Source organism: Tyto alba, unplaced genomic scaffold, assembly GCF_018691265.1.
Source record: "Tyto alba isolate M040663 unplaced genomic scaffold, T.alba_DEE_v4.0 Super-Scaffold_3, whole genome shotgun sequence".
Classification (NCBI taxonomy): Eukaryota; Metazoa; Chordata; class Aves; order Strigiformes; family Tytonidae; genus Tyto; species Tyto alba.
Genome location: NW_024881304.1, coordinates 3998014 through 4023285, shown reverse-complemented (window position 1 = coordinate 4023285; position 25272 = coordinate 3998014). Strand labels below are relative to the sequence as shown.

The 25272-nt window shown below is 45.2% G+C and overlaps 1 protein-coding gene across 9 annotated transcripts; it reads right to left on the bottom strand.

The window, feature by feature from the left end:
• Positions 1-297: 297 nt before the first annotated feature.
• On the bottom strand, positions 298-25272 carry TMEM40 (transmembrane protein 40). Of its 9 annotated transcripts, none has more exons than XR_004405881.2 (14): positions 16269-25272; positions 15045-15101; positions 11230-11286; positions 10528-10667; positions 9776-9929; positions 8310-8417; positions 6463-6498; positions 5011-5043; positions 3556-3621; positions 3176-3247; positions 3019-3093; positions 2231-2293; positions 1695-1784; positions 298-647 (listed from the first exon to the last, which is right to left on the bottom strand). XR_004405881.2 is itself a non-coding variant. In XM_032984238.2 (13 exons), exons 1-13 carry the CDS (start codon positions 16489-16491, stop codon positions 1765-1767), a joined length of 1104 nt encoding a protein of 367 aa, XP_032840129.1. In that variant the 5' UTR covers positions 16492-25272; the 3' UTR covers positions 1031-1764. The 9 variants fall into 9 exon arrangements, 7 of the variants coding, with proteins under 7 accessions (XP_032840129.1, XP_032840126.2, XP_032840133.2 ...); XR_004405883.2 differs by having other exon boundaries at positions 422-493; XM_032984238.2 differs by lacking the exon at positions 298-647 and having other exon boundaries at positions 1031-1784.

The window sequence follows — 25272 nt, the reverse complement described above, 5'->3', positions numbered from 1 at the left end:
TGCTGCAGCAAGGGCGATCGGCGAGAGCAAAATGAGCGCACTGCCGTCGGGAATGCTGAGGTGGACTCAGGATGGATCTGAAACAACAGCAGGAAATTCCCAGATACCCCAGAGGATGCAGCTGAACACGTAAGTTGTTCTTTTTTCCTACAGAATTGACTCTTCTCACGTGAGGTGCTGTAAGTTGGGTCAGCTGTTCCTCGCACATGATGGGTTCCACTGGGTAAGTTTTACATTTTTTGCTATTTTTAAATGTTTTGATTATTTTACCCTTAAGCAGCTTGTTAAAAAAAAAAGTAAAATTAAAAATTCATTTTATTGACTGCAGAGTACCAATTTTGAAAACATATTTAGTACTAAAATATGTTTCTCATTCAGACTATTCCCCAAATTACCTTTCAGAAAGATGTTATACAGCAGAGGAAACTGAAGAAGCAATTTTTATCAGAGCAGGGTAACTACACGGTTTTCAGTTCACCCAAAATCCATATTTCTACAAAGACATGTAAATGAGAATATAAACATTAGGAAATAGCTTGTATTCATCCTTATTGCTTAACTGAGCCCCTGCCATGCTCGGTAACTGCTGTGCTGTGTTGGTACAGGCCTGCATCCAATTGCTGCTATTTCTGGATGTGCAAAGGGAACTGCAACACACAAGAACAATCAACAGTGGTGCTTAAAATTTTAAATTAAGTACAATGAAAAAGTGTGTTAATTTTCTGATCGAGGCTTGAAATTGCTTCTCTCAAATTCTGGGCTGTTTGGGCTAATGGCTTTTGGATCTACATTTCCTTACAGTTTCATGTTTTATGGCTCTTTCTGTCTGACTTGATGCCTTCATCCTTCTATGGGTATTAAGATCTTACATTTTTTACTAAAAATTTAAAGGTATCCTAAAAATTTAAAGGTATCCCCTTTTTTTGCAGTCTGCTTGTGATTGCATTAGCCCTACACATATAAGGAGCAACATGCCCCTATAAAATGAATGTCAACGTTGTGCTTTATTTTACTCAAAGAAAGAGAAAGGTTGGGGGATGAGTCAAATCGAGCACTTTATTTTGCCCTTCAGAAGAGATGAAATTTGCTGCTGTTAACAATCTCATTACTGTGCCATTATGTCACTGCATGTAAAAGCTCACTGAGCTTTCACTGGGTGAAATCGTTACACCCCCCCTGTACTGAGTTCTGCCACAATAAATTAATCTGCTTCAGTGCTGTTGGGGCTCAGCTGTGTAAGCAGCAGCTGGTGTTTGCCAGGGCTGCAGCATCACAAGGGCCGGCGAGGAGGGGGCCCAGCTCGGTGGCTGCCAAGATTCCTACTGAAAGAGCCAGAGCCTGATCCCCACCCCACGGAGGATAACGGGGGAGAGGGGGGGCTCTGACAGACCAGAGGCAGACTAACATGCTCACAGGGGGGAGGGAAGGAGAATGGGTTTATATATCATTCCATTAAATATATTTAATATTTCTTATTTTAAAATATATATATTAAATGATACATACTTTTTTCTTTATTATATTTAATTCCATTAAATATAAACATACATGTAGATGTCTGCTGAGCCCCAAATTCAGAAGAAAGAAGAGGACCTGCTAATGCAGTTTCAGCTTTATTTTTGAGGGGAAGGAATGATGTCTTTCTAGGGTTTAACATTTCAATATTTCCCATTAGTCATTAGGTTTTTGTTTACCTCAGAGCAGCTCTTCTAATACTAGAAATTCAGACAGGAGGGTTTTGTGGAACTCTTTAAAACACTCCTCCTAGGCAGCTTTCCTCATACCTGCGTGATGAAGAAGAAGATGACTGTCAGGTCAGTTGTGTTCAAACTGTCACCTATTGATGCAGCTTTTCAGCATTCTTTGTGTTTTGTGTTCAGGAACAGATAAACATGAGTCTGGAGTCTGTCCGAACATCCAGCAGGAGAAACCTACCCCACTCCCTGAATATTTGAGCTACAGCACTCTTACTCAGATCTTGTCAGGACACAGTTAATACCCCATACAAGGCAGAGTATTAAAAGTGTGAAAACGCTCTGCCACATGGAAAGAGTCAAGAAAAAGTCATTTTCAAACCCAAGAAGCTGTAAAAAGCTATTTTTTTTTTTCTTTTTTTTGTTTAAGATTGGAAATTGTAATTTAGAGAAGCTGGTCTTAAGACCTGACCAAAATGAAGTACCCAGGAAGGTCTGGGGAATACACCTGCGGTCAGGAGGAAGATCAGTATTACCTGGTGGCCTGAACTTGTCAATCAGAGGAACAAAACTGTTGAGTACGCTCCGAATTCGATACACTGATGATGAAAACAAAACATTTTTTTCAAGATGAGCCAGATAACAACATGAAAAAAAAAAAATAGAAAAAAACAAACCCTGACCCTTGCAATAGTAATGAACCCCAGATTACTGTTTAAACAAGCATTTCTGTGATACCATTAACAACAGAGTGATGACAAGGCTGATTGCTGAGAGAACCATCCACAATCTACCAAAATACTAGCACAAGGTTACAAAGGAGACTTTTGTCCTCAGCTGGGAAGCTGAAACTTCCTGCTAGTTCCACCTTTCCTACGCCATCCCAAGGGATTGCCAAGAATGCCCATTTTTTAAATATTGTTTTCAGTAGCTGCCGCCATCCCCGTCCCGCTGCGAGCTCTTCCCCAGGCTGCAGCCGCCTCAGTCCCGGGGAAGGACCGTCGGGAGTGTACCTGGGAAGAGCCCTGCTGCTAAAATTGGACGTTGTCATGGCAACTCAGCATTTGGCCACTGCTGCAGAAAGGTGACTCGGGGTCTTGGGACCGTCGAGAGCAAAAAATGAGTCAACCTCTCCCTTCAGCGCCACGAAGGCGGGTTTGTCTGCAGCCCGACGGGGTAACGGTTAGCGAGGTGTCAGGGGCTAGCTGGGCCATGGGCTGCGGAACGTTGGCGCTAGCAGCTCTGTAGCCCTGAGTAATTTAATGACTGTGTGACCCTCTGTCCCCCGTGCGGGCACCCAGCTGGCTGCTGTGGATACACTCACCTAGACCAAAGTATATCCCAGTGGTTTCCAGGGAAGCAAAGGTGATTAAACCAATTCCAAGAGAAATAGTCCAATCTAAGGCAACAAAATAAATGTTTGGCTTTGTTAATTTTTCTAGTGTGCAACAATTTATCCTTCTACTGCAGTCTTGCCTTACCTTTGTAGTAGTAGTAGCAAATTAGTAAAGCTCCAATTGCAAAGCAAAGAATGACAAAATGAAAGAATTCATCTGAAATAGAGAGGAAAAACTTGGTTACAACTGCAGGCATGGCCCTTACACATACACCTTAAGGTACAGTATATCACTCAGCAAATAAAGACTATTTCTGTGAGGTGGCTCATACACTAGACTCCACTGCACAACATGCATCTGCACAAGTTGTTACGAGAAGCCTGGATGCGCCTCAACAAAGTGCTCACGTCGGGGGGAAAAAAAAGGTTTTTTTAAACCAGAGATCTTATTTGCAGATTAAGGTTCAACAGGGTTGACATCAGTTGAATTTTAAAGAAAATTTTTTAGAAAATTTTAAAAATTACCATCCTTCCGTATGCCCATCCACCGTACTGTCCACTGATGGAGGCGAGTGTTCTCCTTCTCATATGCTACAAAAAAGAAATGTCTTTTATTGCTGTGGAACTTTGCAACTAAGGAATTATATTTCCCTTTTTGTATCTGAAATTGACTCACAAAGAAGAATATCCATAAAACTGTTTGTTCAAAGGCGATATCTGTGAGCCTTTCAGAAAGCTCAAATTAGCAATGTTAAAGTCGCCCCCAAAAGAGCAGGGTTTTTTTAAAAAGAAAAGCATAATTAGACGGTTGCATTAACAGTACAGAATTGTTTTAAAGCACTCTGGGTCTTTTCTGTCTAGTCTGGGACAATCAGTAGTCTCAGAATTACAGTGGGGGAGTAAAGCAGTAGTACAAGGGAGCTTCAGTGTGATTCTTGGATGCTTTGCACAACCAGGGCTACAATAATGTAACTGTCTTCATCACTGAGCGTATGAGTACCATCAATCTACTTAAGTCTGATGCTGAAGTATTTCTGCACCTCCCAAATTAAGGACAGCAGCTGACCCTTAGTCTCCTATAGCTAGCTACGCTGATACAACACGGGAAGAACAAGCTAGATATTTTTAGAGGTTTAAATAGAGAGCATTTTGCTCTACATTAATTGTGAGCAGAGTTGTCCAATTCTGCTCTTTCTCCAATTGAATTGTCAGAAAGAGCCGAATATTTTACCAGACTTCCAAGAAGTGTTCAAAGCAAAAGGTTTTTTACTTTTCTGTTCATTGATCTCTTGGGAAGACCCCTGGGTCAGCTGCATACGAGCCTTGGGGAGTTGATTCATCACAAGTTTTAGATGCTGATTTCACTTACCTTGGTCTGTGCATCCAGGCAACCGCTGCCTGGCAGTGAATTTAATTGTCTCTAAAGATGTAACAGGACAGTACTGGAAACGTACTCCAAATAATCTACAGCCTTCTGCTACTGTGCTTCTGAACCATGAAGCAACTACACTTTGCCAAGAAATGCTGTTCTGGGTCACCCAACACTGGAGTCATGTTTTTGATTGAGCATTCTGGATTGATCAAATGCTGTTTTGGGGACAAACTCAGTTATTTGATTATTAATGTTAACATAGCATTGCAATATTCTGACTCACAAATGCTCCTCTGTGCAGTTGTATGAATGATCTACAGACGCAGAATTTATCAGAGCATCAATTCATGCTCTGCAAGTGTCTGTTCTGTATCACTCTGCCTCCTAAAGGCAACAGTCCCACTGTAACTTTGTATCACAGAATGACTTGCACAGAATTTCTTCTATTAAAGCATTTCAGTGCATCTTAATAACTATTCTCGAACTGCTACTGTTTGATTAGGAAATAAAGGTATCAAGGAGCTGGTATGGCTATCACCCCTAAGCAAAACTCAGTCCTGAAAGACAGCAGCCACAAGCAAAACTTCAGGTTTCCCATCTGTATTTACCATCTGCAATTGAATCTTCTCTTCTGGCAATCTCTGAAAAGCAACATAGTTTTATTACTTCTGGTGGTAGAAATAGAAATACATTGTTTCCCACCACGACCAGCACCAGCAAGCACAGTGAGTATTCACCTGTTGGTGTCTGGGTATAGACTAAACAGTACTTGAAAGCGTCAGGAAGTGAAGGAAATTAAAAGGGCCCAAGAACAGATAACAATAAAACAGAGTTCACAGTGATCCCAGGTTCTTTGAAACAGCTGGGCAGGAGAAGATTGATGGCCTCTCTGTTAATATTCAGTTACTAGAACTGAAGCTAGAACCAAACAGCCCTGGGACCACAAGTGCTGCACGTGTGTATCACCTGAGCCTGCCCCGTGCAGGGGGCACCGTGTCCTGCACTAGCCCCGTCTGGTGTATTGAAGCAATCTAGAACTGAAGCAACAAAGGCTTGGTGAGAGGTGGAGGGGCCAAATGCCACCTGGAAAAGTACTGTGATCCTCTTTCTGCACCTGGCAACATGGGGAGAATACTGCATTACAACATATTCCCCTACCCTGGTGTTTTATGCAACTCCCTGGGGGTAGGTAACTCCAAAACCTCTCCTAGGGATTATGCTGCAATTTATATCTTCTGCCCAACTCTGTCCTCAGCTGAAACAGTCCAAGTTGCAGCAACTATTCACCACTGCACAGAAGTAGTTGAGCAGGTGCCCTCTCATGTCTGCTCAACATGTCTGTTGGGCTGTCTGCCTCTCATAACTAATGAAGGTGGTGTTGGCCCGGGAGCGGGAGGGAGGAGGTCAGTAACGCAAACAAGCCACTGAGAATTTCCTGCTAGGGACTTTTTACATCTGTTCTGCTGCTCAGCAGTGCCTGAGAAAAGGAAATTTGCCTTTAGACTGACTGTCTGTTCAAGCCTCTCAGCTGGCGCTGTCTCTCTGGCATGGCCTTCACCTAGCATCTTCTGTTGGGGAACCCTCTGTGCCCTAAGTGAATAAGGCATTCAGATCTGAGAATCACTGTTTTGCAGAAAGCAGGTTCCAGCTCCCTCCCAGCCTTGCATCCCTGTCCTACAGGAGAAAGAGGGCAGCAGGGAGTGCTGCAAACTGCCTAGCTTTCCTGGGAAAGACTTAAGAGTTGCTCAACAGATTTGCTGGGGTTTCCCCTTAAAAAGGATGACAACTGCTGTGAGCTCATTTTGTGAGAATCTGGCAGGCCTATAAAAAAATGGGTTCCTCTGCTAGAACACCTTGTACAGGTCACCTGCCACCAGCCAGCCACTGCGATGAGCTTGGAACAAAACACCTGCACCACACCCAGGTCCAACACCAGGCTAACTGGAAACCAATGGATTTACAGCCAGTAGATAATTTTTTAAAATATAAGCATGCCAGAAAGAAGAAACTGCAGTTACAGTCTTCCTTCCATCAGGATGAGGTTATGTGAGAACACTTACCTGAATCTCTGTAGGGAACAATGTCTGCTGGTGTGCCTGAAATATTATGCAAAGATGACATAGATTAATATCCATAATGAGCGTGATCTCTTGCTGCCAGTCCTAGCCCAAGCAACTCCATTGAATTTAGTGGGGTTGTGTAAAAGTGACAAGGTAGATACCAACTGTAACTCACTGAGAGGGCAGCTCTGTGTGCCTTACGCAGTTCGAAAGTGAGAAACGTGAATGAATTATCAACCCCCCATATTCCTTCTCTCACAATATCCAGAGTCAGGTAGAATCAGACTCCTGTGAAACAAATTACATCTCCTAATGTCAATTTAAGTCAGCTGCTCTTGCATCTGGGCTGAGATCAATTTAAGACATTAATTAAATGATTGAAGCCTTAACTTACTTACATCCATGTTCTATACCATAAGCTGATACCTATTTCTGTGTGTTGACACAGCACACATTCTTCATCTGCACTGTATTTATTTTCCATTTTTCTTTTGGAAGGAAAGGAAAAGCCTTGGGAAGGAGGTCCAAGGTGTGGACCTTGCTGGATGAGCTCCAGTCAGTACTGAGGGCTGACTGCAGACCCTCTAAGTAGTGGCTGTGATAAATACTTTCAAAACTCTTTTGCTGCATTTAAATGGCAGCTACACAGACCCAGGCAGTAGGACTTCTCCCACAACAGCAGATTTTGCTCTTCTGCTTCCACTCTAAGCAGAGGGCATGGCTGACTGTTAGTATTACTTGAGGTTCATCTGACAGCAAATGCCTTTCCTACAACCACATTCTGACTGGTCATTTTCCTATGTCCATAAATGTTACTATAACTTTGTTCAAAAGTCAAACCAAAGAATTCCAGAAATTACCATTTTTTTTGTTTATATTGGTTATCTCTAGTAAAAGCCAATACTGTTGTCACTTTGTCCTACCTCTAAGTAATTGGCCTTCAGTCTTTTGTCTTCCTAAATCTTCCCCATTGCTGTCTGGATAAAGTGATTTTTATCAGATTAAAGAAAAATGTGCCAGCAGTATTAGAAACAACAGCACTGCAGTTGTTTGCTTATACTATAATAATGGCCATGGGATATGTAAGTAAAAATCAAGGCTCTGAAATGCAAGGATCATTAGCTGCTTTTTGCCTCACAGCTCTCTTCAAATCTGAGTAGGAAAAAACCCAGCAAAATCTGAAGTTGGAATAATTTGTATAAAGGGATGTAGTGAGTTCTTATTTTAAACATATACATCATCAGCACTACTAACTAGTTTGAAAAATTTTTCTAATTGCAAATCATTTGATCTAGCTAAGCATTTAAACAGGTAATAGCTTTCTGTAACAGAATAAGTCCATATCGGCATTACAATTTCGGTGTTGCCTGCCACTTCTTGGTCACTCTCATCTTCCATCAATGAAATTGTCTAGGGGCAGCCAGGGTGACTTCTGATACACTGTTGATGGTTGCTTAAAAGAAGTGCCAGCAGAGCACTATAGCATTGCCTGCTACTACTGTACATTGTCTGTTCTTTGCCTCCTGCTGCAGTGCAGGTTTCAGTTAGACCATAAACGCACTGAAGGTCACAGAAGTTATGATCTTGTATTTGGGAAGAAATCTTGCAGCAGATTGTGTTTCTGAAACCTCCAACTTCCACAAGAGCAGAAGGCAGCCACTATTTTGCTGATTATGAATCTAGAGGTACCGATTATTTTCTGTGTTCTCTCTTCAGCACAATTTCTTACTTTTTTCAGAGTACTGCAGAACTGCTACTGAATAGCTGCAAGTCTCCTATGTGAATCTTATGAACATGCAATCAAGCTAAATTATGTATCAGAAAAAAAGAAAATAAATCCTCTTTACCTTCTGTATCTTCATCCATGGACTCGTGGGATGAGTTTTCAGCCTTTTTTTCCCCTCGTGAAAGCATGAGATTCCTTTCCAATCTCTTCAGGGTTTTCAATTTTTCATCTGTATTATAGAGAGAGGAAAAATATTAGAAACAACTAGTTACCTTTCCTTTGTTTTACAGTGACAGATTTTACAATGCTTTATAAAACACCGTCTGACAGGAAATCAGACCCTTAGTCTTACATCAGCTGTGGTTTTTGCACACAGGGAGTAGTACAAAGCATTACAAATTAAAGCATCGTATACACTACTGTTTAGACTTTATTAAATTGTTGTGGCAGATGCCTAAAGTTTCACATTCCAGCCTTTAATTTACCCATAACGCTACCCCTGCAAAAATTCCCACTCCCTCAGGCAAGAGCAGCTGCAGCTGAAAGATGCTTTAGCTAGAGAACAGTTGCCCACCCCTCCCTGGGCTACTCCTGCTGTCACCCTCGTGATTTTGGTGGGGCTCCCCGGGTTCAGGCCGCAGTGCCAGCACCCTCCTGTGACACAGCAGCCAAGCACTCAAGGGCAGCCAGGCCTGGGCACCGGGGAGGAAAGACCTGCAGGATGCTGACCCTGTGCTCCTGGCTTATGTAGCTGGAGTTGCAGGTGATTCTTAACAGCTCCAAGCCAGGCTCTGTGCTGAGGGCCAGCAGGTCCGTGCAGCTCTTCATTATTAGTTGTAAAATTTGGACAGACACAGTTAGCCATGCCTCCCCGCTGGCTGCTCGATGCTGCTCACTGTACAAGAGCAGGGAGGGTGTCCCTGCTGTGACAGGCTTCCCTGCTCTGACAGATGACCAAAGCTGGGCTCCTCTCTGGGCCGGGAGGTCTCTCCCCTGCAGGAGCATATTTAATCAAGGCAGAAACAGGATCTCCTAGAGGGTCTCCAGTCAAATTCAGGGTCATCTTAAGTGAGGGCAGCTCTGACCTACTACAGACAATGGCTCTATGGACCCTGTGGAACTGCACTCAGGACAAGTACAGTGGAGTCTATTTGTATCTTGTTGCCAAGTTCAGCACACTGGGTGGCATCTGTGAGAGTTCAGAGAAGTCCAGGCTGGCTGGGTAACAGTCCATGCAAAAAAAAGTGTCCTGAGTGTTGTGAATCCAGCTAGACAGGAAAAACTGGGGCACCACTTTAAGTCAGAGAAATTTCTTTGACATCATCACCCCAGGACATCCTCTCTCCCTAAACAAACACATTTTTTTATTCCCCAGAAGAAGCCAAGTAAAATTAAAATAAAATACTATCTTTGGCTCCCATTGTCACCATACCTAACTGACTTTTCTAAGCAGTATTTCTAAACATTTTAATTGTTCACTAATAATCACTTCCAAGCGTATACCACAGTTTTCAAAACGGTGTCAAGTCCCACTGGCATTGCTGTAATTTTAATAAAATAGCTGACAAGCAGCCAGGTGGGACTCACCCTTTCCCTTGGAGCTGGGCAGCTGCCTATATCCAGATGGGTTGGTTGCCTTCAGCAAGAGGTAAAGAAGAGCCATTGCCCTGACTCCTTTCTTCTCTATGGCTTCCAGGCAGGCTGCACAGCCTCCAGGCAGGACACTGCAGCTGTTGAGGAGCTGAAAGAAAGGTAAGTAAATAGTAAATAGTCCTTCCAGTGAAACATAGGCTATAAAAACATACCATGCTATACAAATGAACGTATCTCACTCCACCTGTGGGAAATGTAATCCCCTGCCCCAACTGTAACAAGGGGGAAATCAGGGACAAAGACTAATGCCAAAGATGGGATGAGAATGTAAACGCCATTCAGGAACTCAGAGCAGAGCTGTCAACTGGAAAAAAAAACCATGGTGTGCAATAGTTAAAGAACTAGAGAAATATAGGGTCTGAAAATGGACATAAACTCTCCACCGTATCTTACGGCAAAACATCATTAACAACGGTCCTGCCTAGAAAATGGGGAGCTGAACTGATCCTGAGGAATTTATACACAGCCAGTTATTTTTGCACATGGAGAACAATGAAGTAAAAAATCAGGGGCCTGACTCTCATGTATCTAAATGCCCTTTTACAGCATTCAGTATGTTCTAGATACACTTGAGTGTGTTAGATCATTGGACTGTATGTTTTCTCTCCCGCAAGTATACCAGAGAAGTGTAAAAGTATCTCTATAACAATGTCTTACAAAGGATGCATGTTTCTATAGTAACTTACATTGGTTTTTTCTTCAGTATTCAGGATAGGTGGGTCAGTAGTGGCTAAACATTTTACAAGTGATTCCCAGAAGGACTGGTTCATTCTCTCATGATTCTCCAAGTAACTGGCATCAGCAGTAAAAACCCTCTGGAAAATGTCTGGGAGGAAAAACAGGCAAATCACTGCAGCAGCAGAGGTGGGTTGCATGGTAGTGTTCCTGGGGTGCTCGCTGTAGGTGTAGGCAGACATCAGACTAACATCTTAGTGCATAGGAAAGAGAGTAGTGCTGTATTATATATAGCAACTCAGTCTGCCAGAAATCAGCAAAGTGTCCACACAAATTACTGATATCTTTGTGATGCTATTGTCTTGGTTAGAGAAGCAGGGTAAGTATTCCTAGCTATTTAACAGGTCCTTATTCTGACCCTGCTATTTTACAGAGAGGCACAAAGACACAAAGGGCTGGATACCAAGGTACTGAGATAGCTCACTAGGCATTTAATGCACAGCAAATTCTCCTTCAGGCATCTAAATTCCCACAAGCACATGCCTAAGGCCTGATGAGAAGCCTGTAGAAGAGCTGGGAACTGCCTGCAGGTCTCTTTTAGGAGCAAGGATGGATGGAGTGTGTTTCAAAAGGAAACAAGTTTCACTGCTCTAGCAAACACTGTTGTGTAGCATGAATGAGCAGAGACTTTGATCTTTGTGCACTACCCTTACCTTGCTGTTCTTCAGTAAGGTCTGGGAAGAGGACATTCAAGTTCTCCATTGCTGTGCCTGTTCAAAAGGGGAGAAAAAGCATATTTAGAAACAGATCAGTCTGACCTTCTCTGGTTTTCTGTCTTACACTTGATTTCCTGCAAACATGGCGTCTATCTTTAGGCACTTTAGTTTTGAAATCACTTCTCTGTTGCAATGGGAGTTTCACATCATGATTCATTTACCCTCCTGGGACTCATTCTCCACTCCAAGTGAGTCTTGCTGAGCTGGCTTTTGGTTATTAAGAAAGAACAAAAGTCTGATCATCATGAGTAAAACAAAAAGAAGTCCAACTTGATCATTCACATTGTTGTTTTTTTACAACTACCAAGGTGCCTAATTAATGATTTACCACAGGTGTGAGTAACTTAATAGGCCCTGTCCCATTCACAAAACAGAACAATTATTCTGTACCTTTGACATACTGGTACATACTTTAAACATACCAATCAGGGAGAATAGTAGAAATAGCTCATAGGACAGCCCAACAAGATTTGGAACCCTTGTCTCAAAGAACACTTTGACACTTCAACATCTGTTCTTCCCAAGTTGTCATGAAAATGAAATTTTCACTAACTTTAGGTTTATGAATTAAAAGTTTTGAAGTGCTGATCCCAGATTTCTTGCTGGTATTTGCTATGAAAACAAGACATTCTGACTTGCCCAAAATGCAATGTTTCCTTTTGTTTTACTAAACTCACCCCACAAATTTTGGTTTGATGCTGTTTTGTTCTGATGATGCATTTTTTGTGGTAGTAGTGGTTCTGAACAGTTGCCTCCACCCACTCTGGTCCAGGCATCCTCCACTGACTGCATCTCCCCTCATGCAACATTTCAACTGAAACACTATTGTATTGAGAAATGCAAAAGAAGATTTCTGGGGAGCCTGAAGTACAGTTTCCATTCTTCAGGGCACAATAGGAAAACAGTTTATACACCCACTATTTTTCTTACAATATCACTTTTGGGTCCATTCAACACAACACTTCCAATCACGCAGTTTGAAAAACTAAGTACTTCCTTTAAATTTTCATGATAGAAAACTGTTTCTTTTCCTACAGGCAGTTTCAGTTCTCTAGAGACCATCATATCAGTCAGAAAAATATTCTAATACAAAATCCAAAACAAGTCCAGTTAATATCTTCAGAAGGATAGTGTAACACAAACAAAAACATCTTCATTCTGGAAACAGAACAACTTTTTAGTGTGCCAGTTCTCAGGCATAAGAAATTAGACACAGACTCCAAAGTAGTTGCAAAACCCATCGCTCCTTTGGAACCAGGGTTGAGATCCCACATTTTTGGTGATTCTGGGGGATTTCTCCTTTCCTAGGCTCCAAGAGTTCTTCAAGTAATGAGGTCCTTACTTTGAAATTCTGTTTAGCTACTGGTTTGCTATTTGGCTCTAGGGAAATTACATAATCTCTTTAACTACTTTTAAAAGCTAACCCCATAAAACTGCTTACCTACCACCTCCTAGGTGTATTGTGAGAAAAAAAAAAAAAAAAATTAAGAACACTTTGAAATTACTCCCAATGATGACTCTATCCAAGACATCTACAATGACAAATAATACCTTTTATTTAACCACCTGATATACCTAGAAAAACTGGCAAGCTTTTGGAAAAACAAGCTTTGAACTCTATCAACTAGACTAAGAAAAGTTTTTACCTCTCCCACAAACCTTGCCCGACTTACAGCCTTTGCTGCTGCAGCTGTGGCAGCAGTGCTGCGTGACAGTCGCTGGCAGTGCAGACTGTGAGCACTCGATAGGGAACGCAGGAAACGCATCTGTCCTCTGCCCGGGTAAGCAGCAGCTGATGTTGAAATACAGGAACCCGGTGCGCCACACCCTGGATAAACTCGTTCTTGGCAGCACAACAGAGAACATAATTTCTGCGCAGTTATGTATCTCCAGTTATGGTTTTCAGTCTTTTTCAGTACCTTTCTTGCCCTCCTACTTACTCAACTTAAACCTTGCAACAGTGTTTGCTTTTGTAAGTTAAATCATTTAGACCTCTGTGGACTGCACAGATGAAATACAAGGCCTAAAGGAACAAAATTACTTTAAACAAACATTTATTTTCTGACTGATGAATTCAATTTCATAAAAATATTTATAAATATCGAGATGTTATCATTGAGTGAAGTTCATGAGCTTTTTCTTTGGGGCTCCTGAAGGCCGCTTTCATTGGCACATCCGAGGCACGTTGATCTGCCTGTGACAGGCACTTGTCCCGGCAGATGCCTTATGCCAGTTTTGCATCATCCCAAAGACAAAGCAAGCAGGCAGGCACCAGATCTGTCCCACCACGCACAAAGGAAGAGCAGATTCAACACTGAAGGCAGAAGAGACAGTCAACCTCATTTGCTCTCAGACTGATTTACCTTAAAACTGTCCATTTGCTGGCCCGAGTGACCGGACTGCTCAGCTGTAGCAGCAGCAGAGACACGTTTGCCTAATGCACTTGTACATCCTGCTGTGATAAGACCCGGATGCCACAAGAGGATCCAGAAGCAGCCAGCATCTGCTCCCATTGACCCTGCTGTGCCTCCAGCACAGATAAGCCCAGTCAGCCACCAAGCTTTACATAACTAAAGAAGTTGGGTACCTAATTTCTCTTAGACTACAGTCAATTAATTCCCCTGTGGCTCTTCCGGAAAGAAAACCAGATCTAAACAAAGGATAAGCATAGGCATTTAATTATTGTACGTTTTAAAAGTGATTTAGCTAATTATACCTCATAAATGAGAGAAGGATGATGATATACTGGCACTTCAGCCTGATCATGAGCTCACTGGGGAATGACATGAACAATAGACATCATCTTGCTTCCCTCACAGTAAATCAGAACATAATTGCAGTGAAGTCTTTTTAACATGTTAGAATAAAATTTGTGTGCAGTCACACTTCTAGTTGTTTAGAAAGTAAGACTGATAATTGCCACATACAACTTTTTGCTTAGCTGCTGAAATATATCTAAGTGAGATCGTTCAATGGGATAGCAAAAAATGTAAATAAAGTAAAATAAGGTTGTTTTGACTTCAAGACAAAAGCCAGACAATTCTAAACCTTTTTCCTTTGAAACTACTTTTACTTTTCATTTTAAGTTATATGCTGGCACCACATCTTGTTAAATTTTATTTTAAACACAAACATTAAGTCCCTCCCTGGCCTTCTCTCAAACCAAATCAAACTTCATAAAGCACACCTGCAAGTGTTAGGTTGGTCCTAGCAATTGGTTCCACGGGAAGATGTTGCGGAGGGCTGCAGCTGTGGTGAAAACCTGTAGTTTCTTCCAGCAAGACAACAAAAACTGATCCACACCAGCTCAGTTTGAAACTGTTCCTACTCTAGTCTCCTCAGGCAACGGCAGCAGTGAGATAATTCTGCTATTCATCTGCTTGCCTTCCTGTTGTCAAATATAGTTGAACTGCGACAGAGAAGTAGCAAAACTCAAAGACTTCTCACTCAGTTCTGCGTCCTTGAACACAGGCAGGTGGTGAGACCCAGCGAGCGCGTGTCACCGTGGGGAGGGCAGCTCCCCAGGCTTGGTGTGACCCCCCACGGGGTGAGCAGGGAGCGGGTGCAGCCCATCCACCCCTTGCCACAGCACCAGCACTTCCTTCCTCTCCCAGCAAGCCCGGACACGGTGGCCGTACTGCTGCCAGCCCTACGCCTGCAAACCTGCGGCAGTTTGCTGCCTGTTTTCTGGCCGCTCTGGTAATATAATGGCAGCGCTCCCGTACACATTTACGTACGCCATTTGTAATTACCTGGTTTGTATTTCTTCTTACACACCGTGTGCTCCTCTCTGTCGTTGTTGGAAAGCTCTGAAGGGAAGAAAAGTTGCTCATCAGAAGCCAGCAGAGCTCATATTTGTAGTCCGAGTAAAGTTAAGGCAAACAAGTCTTCCCTACACATAAAGTGCAGGGCTTGCCACTAGGGTTTTATACAGGGAGAAAAATATATATACATCTATATTTAAAAGATGGGTAAATCCAGTCAAGAAGACATGGAGTTTTCAGGGAAGTCCAGTGACTCTCCCTCACGGCACCACAACCCCTCGTACAGCAACGGGATGCCTCGAGGAGTAACCAACAACCCAGCCGTGCACCAAGAGCCCGGACACAACCCCACAACACCCTCAGCCACAACCACAAGCAGCTCCCAAACGCCTCCCCGGCCCTCACCTGCAGGGCTGCGCGGTGGGCCGGGATCCCGGGGCAGGCTGCGCGCGGTGCCAGCCCCGGCACGCGATGGCGGGCAGGGAGGCGTCAGGGCGGGCGCTGGGGCCTCACGTGGGCGGCCCTGACTCACAGCGAGAGCGGCGGCAGCTCCGCTTTGCGCCGTCCTCTGGCAGTCGTGCTCCAGGAGCGGCGGGAGGAGCTGTGTGGTTTCTGTGTCCCCGAGCTCTGGGGAAGGCGGCCGAGGGCCGATCCCCAGCAGCACGGCGGAGAGGAACTGCACGGCCTCCCGGTCTGCCTCAGGCACCGACGGGTCTCAGGGGCCCTGACCGGCCAGGACCCCTCCACCCCTGCCCACAGCCGCTCCAGTGCGGGGCTGAAGGCCCAGGCCCCGTTGTTTGGCCTGTCTGGGACACGAGAGGGGAGGCTGGGGGCACGAGGATCCCTCTCTGAGGGGAAAGGCCCTTGGCTCCTGTAAAGCCAAGCAGGGACGCCGTGATGGCGGTTTGGAGGCCCAGGCACGCTGCCCTCCTGCCCAGCGCGTCCCTGGGCTCAGGCAGGGAGCAAGGAGAGGGATGGTTTTCACACCAGGCTCTCCTCAGGAGCAGGAGGGTGCCAGCAGCAGGGGCAGGTCCAGCCACTCGGCCCCATTAGCCCTGAGGCAGGCGGCTGCCCAGGTCCCTGGTGTCCTGGGATGGCACAGCCAGGCTGCTGACAGGGAAGGGAAACCATCCATCACACCCATCTCCAGCAACCAGAGAGGGTGCTGAAAACACAAAGCCAGAGCCACCTCTGGGTTATGGATACGCTCACCAAGGCATGACAGACTGATCCACATTCCAAAAAAATCTTCCTCTGCTGTTTGCTCTGCACCTGCAGCTCCTGAGGGCTCCTGTGTAAGAGGCACAGCTACCCCTCTAAGGAAAAGGACTTCATAGCACCCTGACCAGGCGATTATAAGCTTGACAAGAGCACGATCTCCTGCTGTGTTTGCAGGTGTTTGGCATATGAAGCAGGTGGAGCTGCCTGTACTCATTGCCAGGAGGCAGCTGGGCTGTGAGGAGCAGTGCTAGCTGTTTACTCCCAGGTGGTCCACCCTGCCCAGGCCAGCCCTCAGCCCCCAGGCATGCTCAATTCCAGCACCCCCACTCCTCACAGTTTATCTGCTTAGTATCGGGCAGGAATACCAATACCTCAGTCAAGGCAAAGAAAATATTAGTATTTCCTAATAAGCTTCCCCAGCCTAGCATTTGCTTTCATTGTGACCAGGGGTCCCTCAAGTCTCATCATGCACCCTGCGCTTGATTTCCACCTGCATCTTTACCATTTACAAAAGTTCTCTGGATTTCATAGCTGGAAGTTAGCTTTTTTAGCAAATTAGGTGTGCTTTTCCAGCAATACATGTAAGTGAGTGGGTGCAACTCCTCCATTTATTACACAGTCAAATGTCATTCGTAGTGCACTGTTTGTCTGCTTTCAGCAGCAGGGAGCAGCCTAGGCTGGATCCAGCCTCCAGTCCCTGATTAGCCTGAGGGAGTAGTGCTAAACGGGGGTTTCTCTTTCCACAGCGATCTGGTTTTCTATCCATAACTCTTATTAATAGCCTCCTGAGTTCTGATAATAGTAAATATCAGAGATCAGGATGGACAGTGCTGAAAGACAAAGGTCTTTCAGATCCTTGAGTACTCTAAAGACAATTTCCTGCATGTTAGCAACTGCTTGCATGTCCTCACCGCCTGGCTGTCCAGCACCCATGTGCTCTGGCTCTCTTGTTCTGTGTAGGCTGCTACACACTGCCAGCCACTTAGAGTACCAATTTACCTTGATTACGGGTTTAATGCTCTGTCTTCTGGCAGGAGAAAGAGATACAAACTGTTTCCTCATAATTCTCATTGCCTTAGAATAACCTGAAACAAAGCATCCTTCTGTTTGGCTTTGCTTGTCCTACACCTGCGATAAGCTCATTGGTGCTCTCCTCTGAGCCCTGCTCATTCACCTCTCATGCATAAAACTTCTTCAGTGCAACATTAAACTGAAGCCACCCCAGGGCTGTTTTCTGTCTAGAGAAGCTGCTCCTTCACTAGCAGAGGATGGTTTTTGACCCAGCCAGCCTTTGGCAGAAAACAAGAGAGTAGGGAAGGGGGGGCCAGACTTCTCCTGTGCACAAGAGCAGAAAAAGGAAGCCCAGCTCAGCACCTAATGTGCACCAGCTACACCGAAACTGGCATTTTCACCTTCATGTTTCCCACTCCAGCTGCCTGCAGGTAGATAATTAACTAATTAATTATGCCTTTCTTATGCCAGTGTCTTGCCTTTGGCCCCCAGTACTCACCTGAGGAAGCTCCCCTAGCTCCCATGGCCTCCTGAGCTCCTTCTAGGCCTGCTCGGAGGTAACCCAATCTTTCAGTTGCTGGACTAAAACACAGTTCTGGGTTTACCTTCATTTCCGTAGGATTTGTGTTACATCCTGGTGTCAGTGTTCGTTCTCAGCAAGCACTGCCTCTGTCTAAGCACCGTGTTTGGTCACTTGAAAATGAGTGAAGAGAAATAGCTGCTGTCAGACTAGTAAGGACATTCCAATAGCACCATGTGTCTCTTAATTATACAAGGTGTGGTCATGTTAAATCATTTGTCAGATTAAGCTAACAGTTTCATCCTGATGCTGTTGCTGCTCGAGGAGGGGGTGTGCAGAGCAGGTTGTGTACCCTCCCTCTGCTCTCCCCTCTCTTTTTCATGCACCAATGCTTCTGGAGAGACCGGGACACGAAGTAATTTATACCTCCTGTAGTAGGTGTGCACTGATTTTTTTTCTTTTACAGTTTTTTGGGGTTTTTTTGTTTGTTTGGTTTTTTTTAAGTAAGCTCTTTCACTAGTTTTCCACAAGTACCAATCCATGTGCCTTGTCTCACTTACACTGACATAATTACATGTAATGTTTAACACTAAAAGCAGCTAATACTCTGCATCTACTTCTGCTAGGAGAATATTATCTAATTAATTAGAATGTTTTATCATGTATTACATGTGTTTATTCTGCTCTTATTTGGGAACTGTCCTCTGATAGAGTTAGGAGAATGGTGATTTACTCTTCGGATGATGGGAAAATTGCTTCCAGGAGGGTTTAGAGACATGAGACACATGCTGAGCAGCCTCTCACACTTGACACTAATTGGGTACAGTGTGTGTGCAGATTTGTCACACAAGCAGGTTGCATGAGAAATGCAGAAATACTCCCCAGTGTAGGAGGGGCCCAGTGATGGTACATATTCAGAGTAGTAGTTGCTCATTTAGTCATCACATTTCTGACAGATTAAAACACTCCCATGACAGATCTTGCCCTACCCTAACGTTTATCCAAAGCTTGGTTAAATTAGTCTTTTTGTGCATTTACTTAGTTGCTACTTTTCTTTAAATAGTCTGCTTAAACAATTGCAAGACTGCAAAGCACAGATAACTGAGGGAGGATTATGCTTCATTGTCACCTGTGTTTTGCAGGCTACAGCTCGTTACCTGTTTTTAAACTCCAAACACCTTTGAGACAGAGAAAAGCAACAAGCTCAACCCACCTGAACCAGTAACACCACCTTATGCTAGAAGATCACAAGAAAGCAGCCATTTGCCTTGGCTGAGCAGAGAAGAAGGCTGAGGCATAACCATGACAGTTTTTGCAGAATTGTATGGGAGAATGGATCACGTTCTACCTTACTGAGACCTTTTGGAGATTTTTTTTTCTCATTCTGTACCCTTCTGTGGAAGTATCTGCCCTAATAACTAATTCATTATATTACTATTTCAAACTAATTTAGTACAACTTTTGCTAAAGCCTGTTAAATTTAAGAACTAGGCCTAATTTTATTTAATTTTTATCTAGAAACAGGATCTTCTTGTTCTATACAGATCTTTTAACATCTCTCCTAAATCCTATCAAGAACCAAGCAGAACATTATGGTCACCTCTATGCCTGTTTTTTCTTACTGCTTCCTTAAACTTTTACTTCTAGTCAAAATTACATTTCCTTCAAATTCATTAGAAACTTTCTAAGATGATGCATTATAAGAAGTGGATCAGGGTGCTATAGCTATATTCTTATAGTAAAACTTTATTATTTACATTAAAAATCTCTGATTTCCAACCACTACCGAGACAGTGGTGATAGTGGCTGAAGATGCAAAAGATGAAATTAGTTCCTGTTACTGACCCTATTGCCAGACTCCAGAGAAATGTTTTTATTTCTTTCTCCTTATTACCAATGATAGTATTACCAATGATAGTATTGCTAATAGCAGGCTACACTGCAGATTCTCCAGTCTCACAGTTTTTCAGTTTTTTAGTTTTTTTTGGCAGAGTGTTACAGAGACCTTGAGCAGCTGTCCTGTGCCTTTGCTGGCAATCTGAATGTGTACAGACCTTGAAATAAATGAGCATCAGATTTTGCTACAGCAGGTCTGGAACTGTGCAGAGCAGCTACTGAGCCACCAGCAGCTTTGTTACACCACCGGGTACATTGCTTAGATGTGTCACAGGCGTACGGATGTGACTCTCAACATTTTGCACTGCTCAGAAGGTGGCTGTGGCTGCTCTTGCAAACACAGATCCCAGTTTGGCAAAGGCCAAGCGCTCCAAGTTGCTTCAACTCCCCAAAAGCTATTCCTTTCTTTCCTCCTCTACAAGTGCTAAGTTTCAACAGCTACCCACTTGTCGAGTCAGATGTCAGGGAAAAAGCCCCCAGCCCACCAGCACTGCTGAACTCCCTGAAGGTCCTTCCGTGTGCGCTGAAGCGTTTGTGCAGAAAGGCTGCCACTGTATGGCTTGCCCCTGGCCATGGGGACAGGGTGCAGGAGGCCCTTGCCAGCAGCCTTGCTCCCACCCTGCCTTCTACATCCCTCCCCAAGGGTTTTTTTTTTTAGTTTTACTTGGCTCTGCTGACACTCAGCTCCGCAGGCCTGTGCAGGCCCAGGGTATCCCAGCTCGCTGCAGGGAATGCAGCTCCAGCCCGCCAGAACCAGCCCTTTACCAGCCACAGTGGCCTCTTCCGCTGCCTTGTGATAAAATGAGAAGCTTTGGCTTTCTGTACACAGTGGGAATAAAGCAGATCTGAAGGCCAGTTCAGACTACTGACCTGCAAAGCAAAAATGTCATTTCACATCTTAGACTTCTTGTGGAAATGGGCTGAGTTTAACACAGCAGCTTAAACAATAGTCTCTTAATGGCCAGAGACACCAAGGTGGCAGCACTGACCTGAATGTCACAGCACCTCCAGCTGCACAGCCCTCCAGGTCACACACCCCAGCTGACTAAGGCAGCTGCTATTAGATCTGAGTTTCTGCTTCTCTTATACTCAAAGCATTTGTCTGAAACACAAACCCAGACTGGTTTGGAAAGGAGGGAAAGGGGACCTGGGTCTGGCACTTGCATTGTGAGCTGTTGTGGAAAACAAGAAAGATTAAACAGTCCATGAAACTGCTTTGCTACAGGTTACTCCTTTTCTGTATGATTGCATACAACTACTACCATGCCTCCCGATTCAGAACCCCAACCAAACTCCAAGCCCCCAAAACACAGGCCATTTTTGTTTTAGAGACCAGTGGAAACTTCCTCAATTCAAACCAAGGTCATTGCAGATACTGAAGGTAACGGTGTGGGGAGAATGTTTTCCAAATCCTGACCAGAAACGTGCCAGTTTCTATTCTGTTTAAACTGTAGATTATTACATTGCTGATGGTAAATTTGAAGAATGTGTGTTTCATCACATCTATGTTCATGTCATTAGTGCAATTCTGTTGCTGTTAATAAAAAAATACCTCCTCCCAAATGGCTGTGAAGGAGCAGGGGGAAGGCTTGGGATGCATGGAAACTGAGAAAAGGGCTGCTGGCTGCAAGAGAAATGGGGAGCAGGGAACTGCAGCCAGAGGCTGGCCATGCTGAGCCCACAAATCCTGCAGCAAGAACAAGGGATCACCAAGGGGTCTGAGGGCACTCTGCCCACCCACCACCCTGACCGGCCTTCCAGGAGCAACCTGCAACAAAACCTGCTCAAAACCAGCACCTCTCCTCCTCAATCTGCCCAGTTCCCTGGGGTCCCTTCTCACCTACATTCCTCTGGTCTCGCAGCGGGGCTGGAAGCGCCTTGTGGAGGCAGAGCCACAGGCAGGAGAGCACATGCTCCCCAGGAAGCTCAGGGAGCCCACGGGACCACTCCCCACTCCAGCTCTATCCTCTCTCTTCATACAGACCCTTTCCTCAACACTTCTGAGCACACAGGCAACGCCCAGGATTTCAATATTTAATCCTGACTTTTTGTGAATTGGGTTTGGTCCTGGAACCCCTTTTGTAACCCTCTGAGAGGCCGGCTGAGACCTGACCTTCCACCGCTTTCTCAGTGACATCCCTGCTGGGAGATGGCAAGGCCAGGATAGCAGAAAAGGCTACAGGGGTAACGAGGCACGAGATGTGGGGTTACCTGTTGAGGCAGGGGGCAACACCACCAACCCCACAGCAGGGCTGGGGTTGGGCCAGCAGCTTAGCTTCACTGACAAACCTGGCTCGAACACAGCACGGCACATCGCCCAGAGCTAAGGTGTACCTACAAACCTGCCACAGGTCTGACTCTGAAGTTGGCAGGACTCCGAGTCTCATCTATCCATTGTTTCCCCAAGATATTATTCTCAAACTTTTGCTCCAGGTTGAATCGTCCCATCCCCAAAAAGGCGACACTGTCAACTAATTGGTTTCATATTTCTGTGATATAAAGTGAAAATGCACAAGGACGTGTCAGACTGCAGGGGGAGAGAGGGACGGTGAAGGGAGAGGTATGCTGACAGTGTATCCACCCTAAAGCTTTTATGTGCACTAGGACCAAGTCCCAGGTCCTCATGCTTTGCAGAGTTCAGACCAATACTGCTAGCAGCTTTCGGAAATTGGACACAAAAATCTCAGTAAATCTGGAGACCTTCCATACCCCTGTGACTTTCCCAGCTCGCTGACCTGGTGTGATCAGCAGGCAATCACAGGCAGGCAGGGCCAATCGTCTCTTCACAAGACAACTCCTTGAGGCAACTTCCACTGCTGCCAGTGCCTTGGCACCAGGATGCAAGCAGACACCATATTCTGGGATCTTTAAAGAAAAGTCCAGCTCTTCAAAGCTATGAGGGATAAAATACAGTTCTCCCTCAACATCTCTGCTGTGTCCTAACACATTCCTCTCTTGAGATCACCTCAGGTTGCCAAATTATTATCAGGTTCAATCACCTGACACATATAAGGGATGAAGGTACATTTGACTTCAAAGCTGTTTCCTAAAATCAAGGCTCTGCTAGCAGCAGATACCTAGAGAGCCCATAGTTTATTTACTAGAAGGTAAAATTATTTGAGAAGCCTGGTCCAATCCATTAATCTTAAAATATGTACTTTGAATCAGAAACTACAACCTTTATGGGGTATGCAAAGCTTGAATTCAAGCTCTAGCTCCCTCTTCTGCTGATATCAGAAAAATAGTGATGCCAACACAGTATCACATCACCTCCTGCCCGAGATCAAAATTCAGTACTACCAGTCACTCCCAAACCTCGTAACTGTTAACTCAGATGAGGACTGCGGGATTGCTCCCATCCCTCCATGAAGTCTGGCTGTCTGTCCGGCTGGCAGCGAGCACCCAACCCCACTGTTCACCATTTGAGACTGCAAACCTTTCTCAAGCTAGACGTGGCTCAGGTTCTAATGAAACTGCTCCATTCTGGCACCTTCGTAAGAGGCTTCAAAACAACGTGCTCTCTAGTTCAAGCTGTAGAAAAGGTCTCAGAGCACCAAAAGGTCTCAGTTACCAATAACCAGAGCTGCAAGGGTGCCTGAGCACCCAGCTCTCTCAGGACAAGGAATCATGTTCTGAGAACAGAGAGCTCACTGTCATCTCCTGCTACATTAAACATGTGAGGAGAACAGCACCACTAACACAGCATGTAAATCACTCTCCTGATTTACAATACACAAATCCACACCAGAAAAGTTAAAAGTGGGTTCCTGGGGCATCATATTCTGGAAAAGACACAGTACAAGCGAAAAAAAAGGCAAGCAGAATTCCATGGTGTTTGAAACAATCAAGTGTGTCAAAGCTCCATCTGCAAAGCTGCACACCACAGCAGCTGCTGGAAGATGCAGTAGCAGCCTGAGGACCAGGTGGCTTCTCCACTTCCCAGAGATGGCCTGGAGTAAGCAGCATCCAAACCAGAAAGCCTGGCCTTGCAGAGCCCTAAGGAACTACCAAGAGACCCTGAAAGGGGAAGAAAAAGGGCAGAACTCCGTATAGCAGTGAGCTGCCCAGCATCCCAGCTGGGAGATACACCAGCCAGGCTGATCCCACAGTGCACAGGCTCTGTAAGTGTGTGTGTCTCGGGTGGAATGGTAGCCTCCAGAAGTCAGATCCCAAAACTGCTTTGGCCACACCGACTGTGTGGCAATGCCTACTGCTGTGAGAATCCCTGGGGTCAGAAGAAAAAGGGAAAACCATTACAGCAGCCTGTCAGGAGTCCAGGAAGGGATCTGAGACACACTACACTACTAGCTGGGGACAGGAACACGCAATGGATCTCAGCTGAAGAAGTCTGCCCAGTACAGCCCCAGTTCCAGGGATGTCGGTAGCACCCTTTGTCTCCCATTCAGTCTTTGGGTGAAGAATCTTACAATCATTTAGGCAGGGATGTCTGGTGGTCTCTAGCTCACCCCACATTCAGAGCAGAGCTAACTTCGAAGTCAGATCGAGCTGTTCAGGGCCTTGTCCAGCCAAGTACTGAGTCAAGGATGGAGATCGGGACTCCACTCCAGCACATCCAGAATGAGCAGTGCACAGGCCACAGGCGTACCTTTGATGTACTTGGGCCACAGAGCGACTGCCTCTGAGAAAAGAGATCGGTGCTTTCGCTCTACCTACCAATCTTGTATGACACCACCATCCTTCAATCATTTGACGCTGCCCCTGAGCAAAAGCGCAATGATCTCGGGCTGCTCCACTCCACTGTAAGCTCTGCAGGGATTGGTACAGAGCACTTATTTCCCCTAGGACTACACATCAGGTATGCCCAAACCTCCCAGATGTGCAGCCCCATCTGACAGTAAAGCATAACTGGCTAGGTGAGCTGAGGGAAAGGCTGGAGGAGCACTTATTCAAATTGTGGAAAACACAGAGCTTCCTATGGAGAACAAAACTGTGAGCTTGGGGGAGGACCACCTATGCTGAGGAGCAAGCAGCTGACAGTCAGACCTGTCAGCCTCAAAAACATAAAGAACATCAAGTTACTCAGACGCCCAGTAAACACTGCAGACATCATACTGCCATCATGAAAAAGACAGCTTCCTGTTGAAGAATATACTGAGACATTTAAAGCCTGCTGGGAAGCAAAGGGACCTTTACTGACGCCAGCTGCATGGGCTCTCCCCAACAGACACTAAATATGAGCAGTGAGTTTGCAGCTCCAGGTGCCCAAAGAAAACAGAGATAGAGGAGTGGTGGGAGGTCAAGAGAGATTTCCTTCTCCTTGCCATTTGCCTCCCTAGAGAAGAGGATAAGCATCTCTTCCTAGGTGCCAGTAAAGGGCACCCTCCTGAGGCATGTGCACTGTGCCAGGAGAGCCTGCTGTCCCCACACAGCCCTGATAGTGACCGGCTGAGGCACCCTCCAAACCATTGGGATCACCAGGTTTTCCGCTGTGACCCTGGCAGGAGCTCAGAGCACCTCAAAGGCTGGTCAAGTGCCTCCCAGAGCTGGCAGCAGCCAGGCCTGCAGCCCCTGGAGCATCTCCCCTCTCATCACAGCCCCCACGCGCGG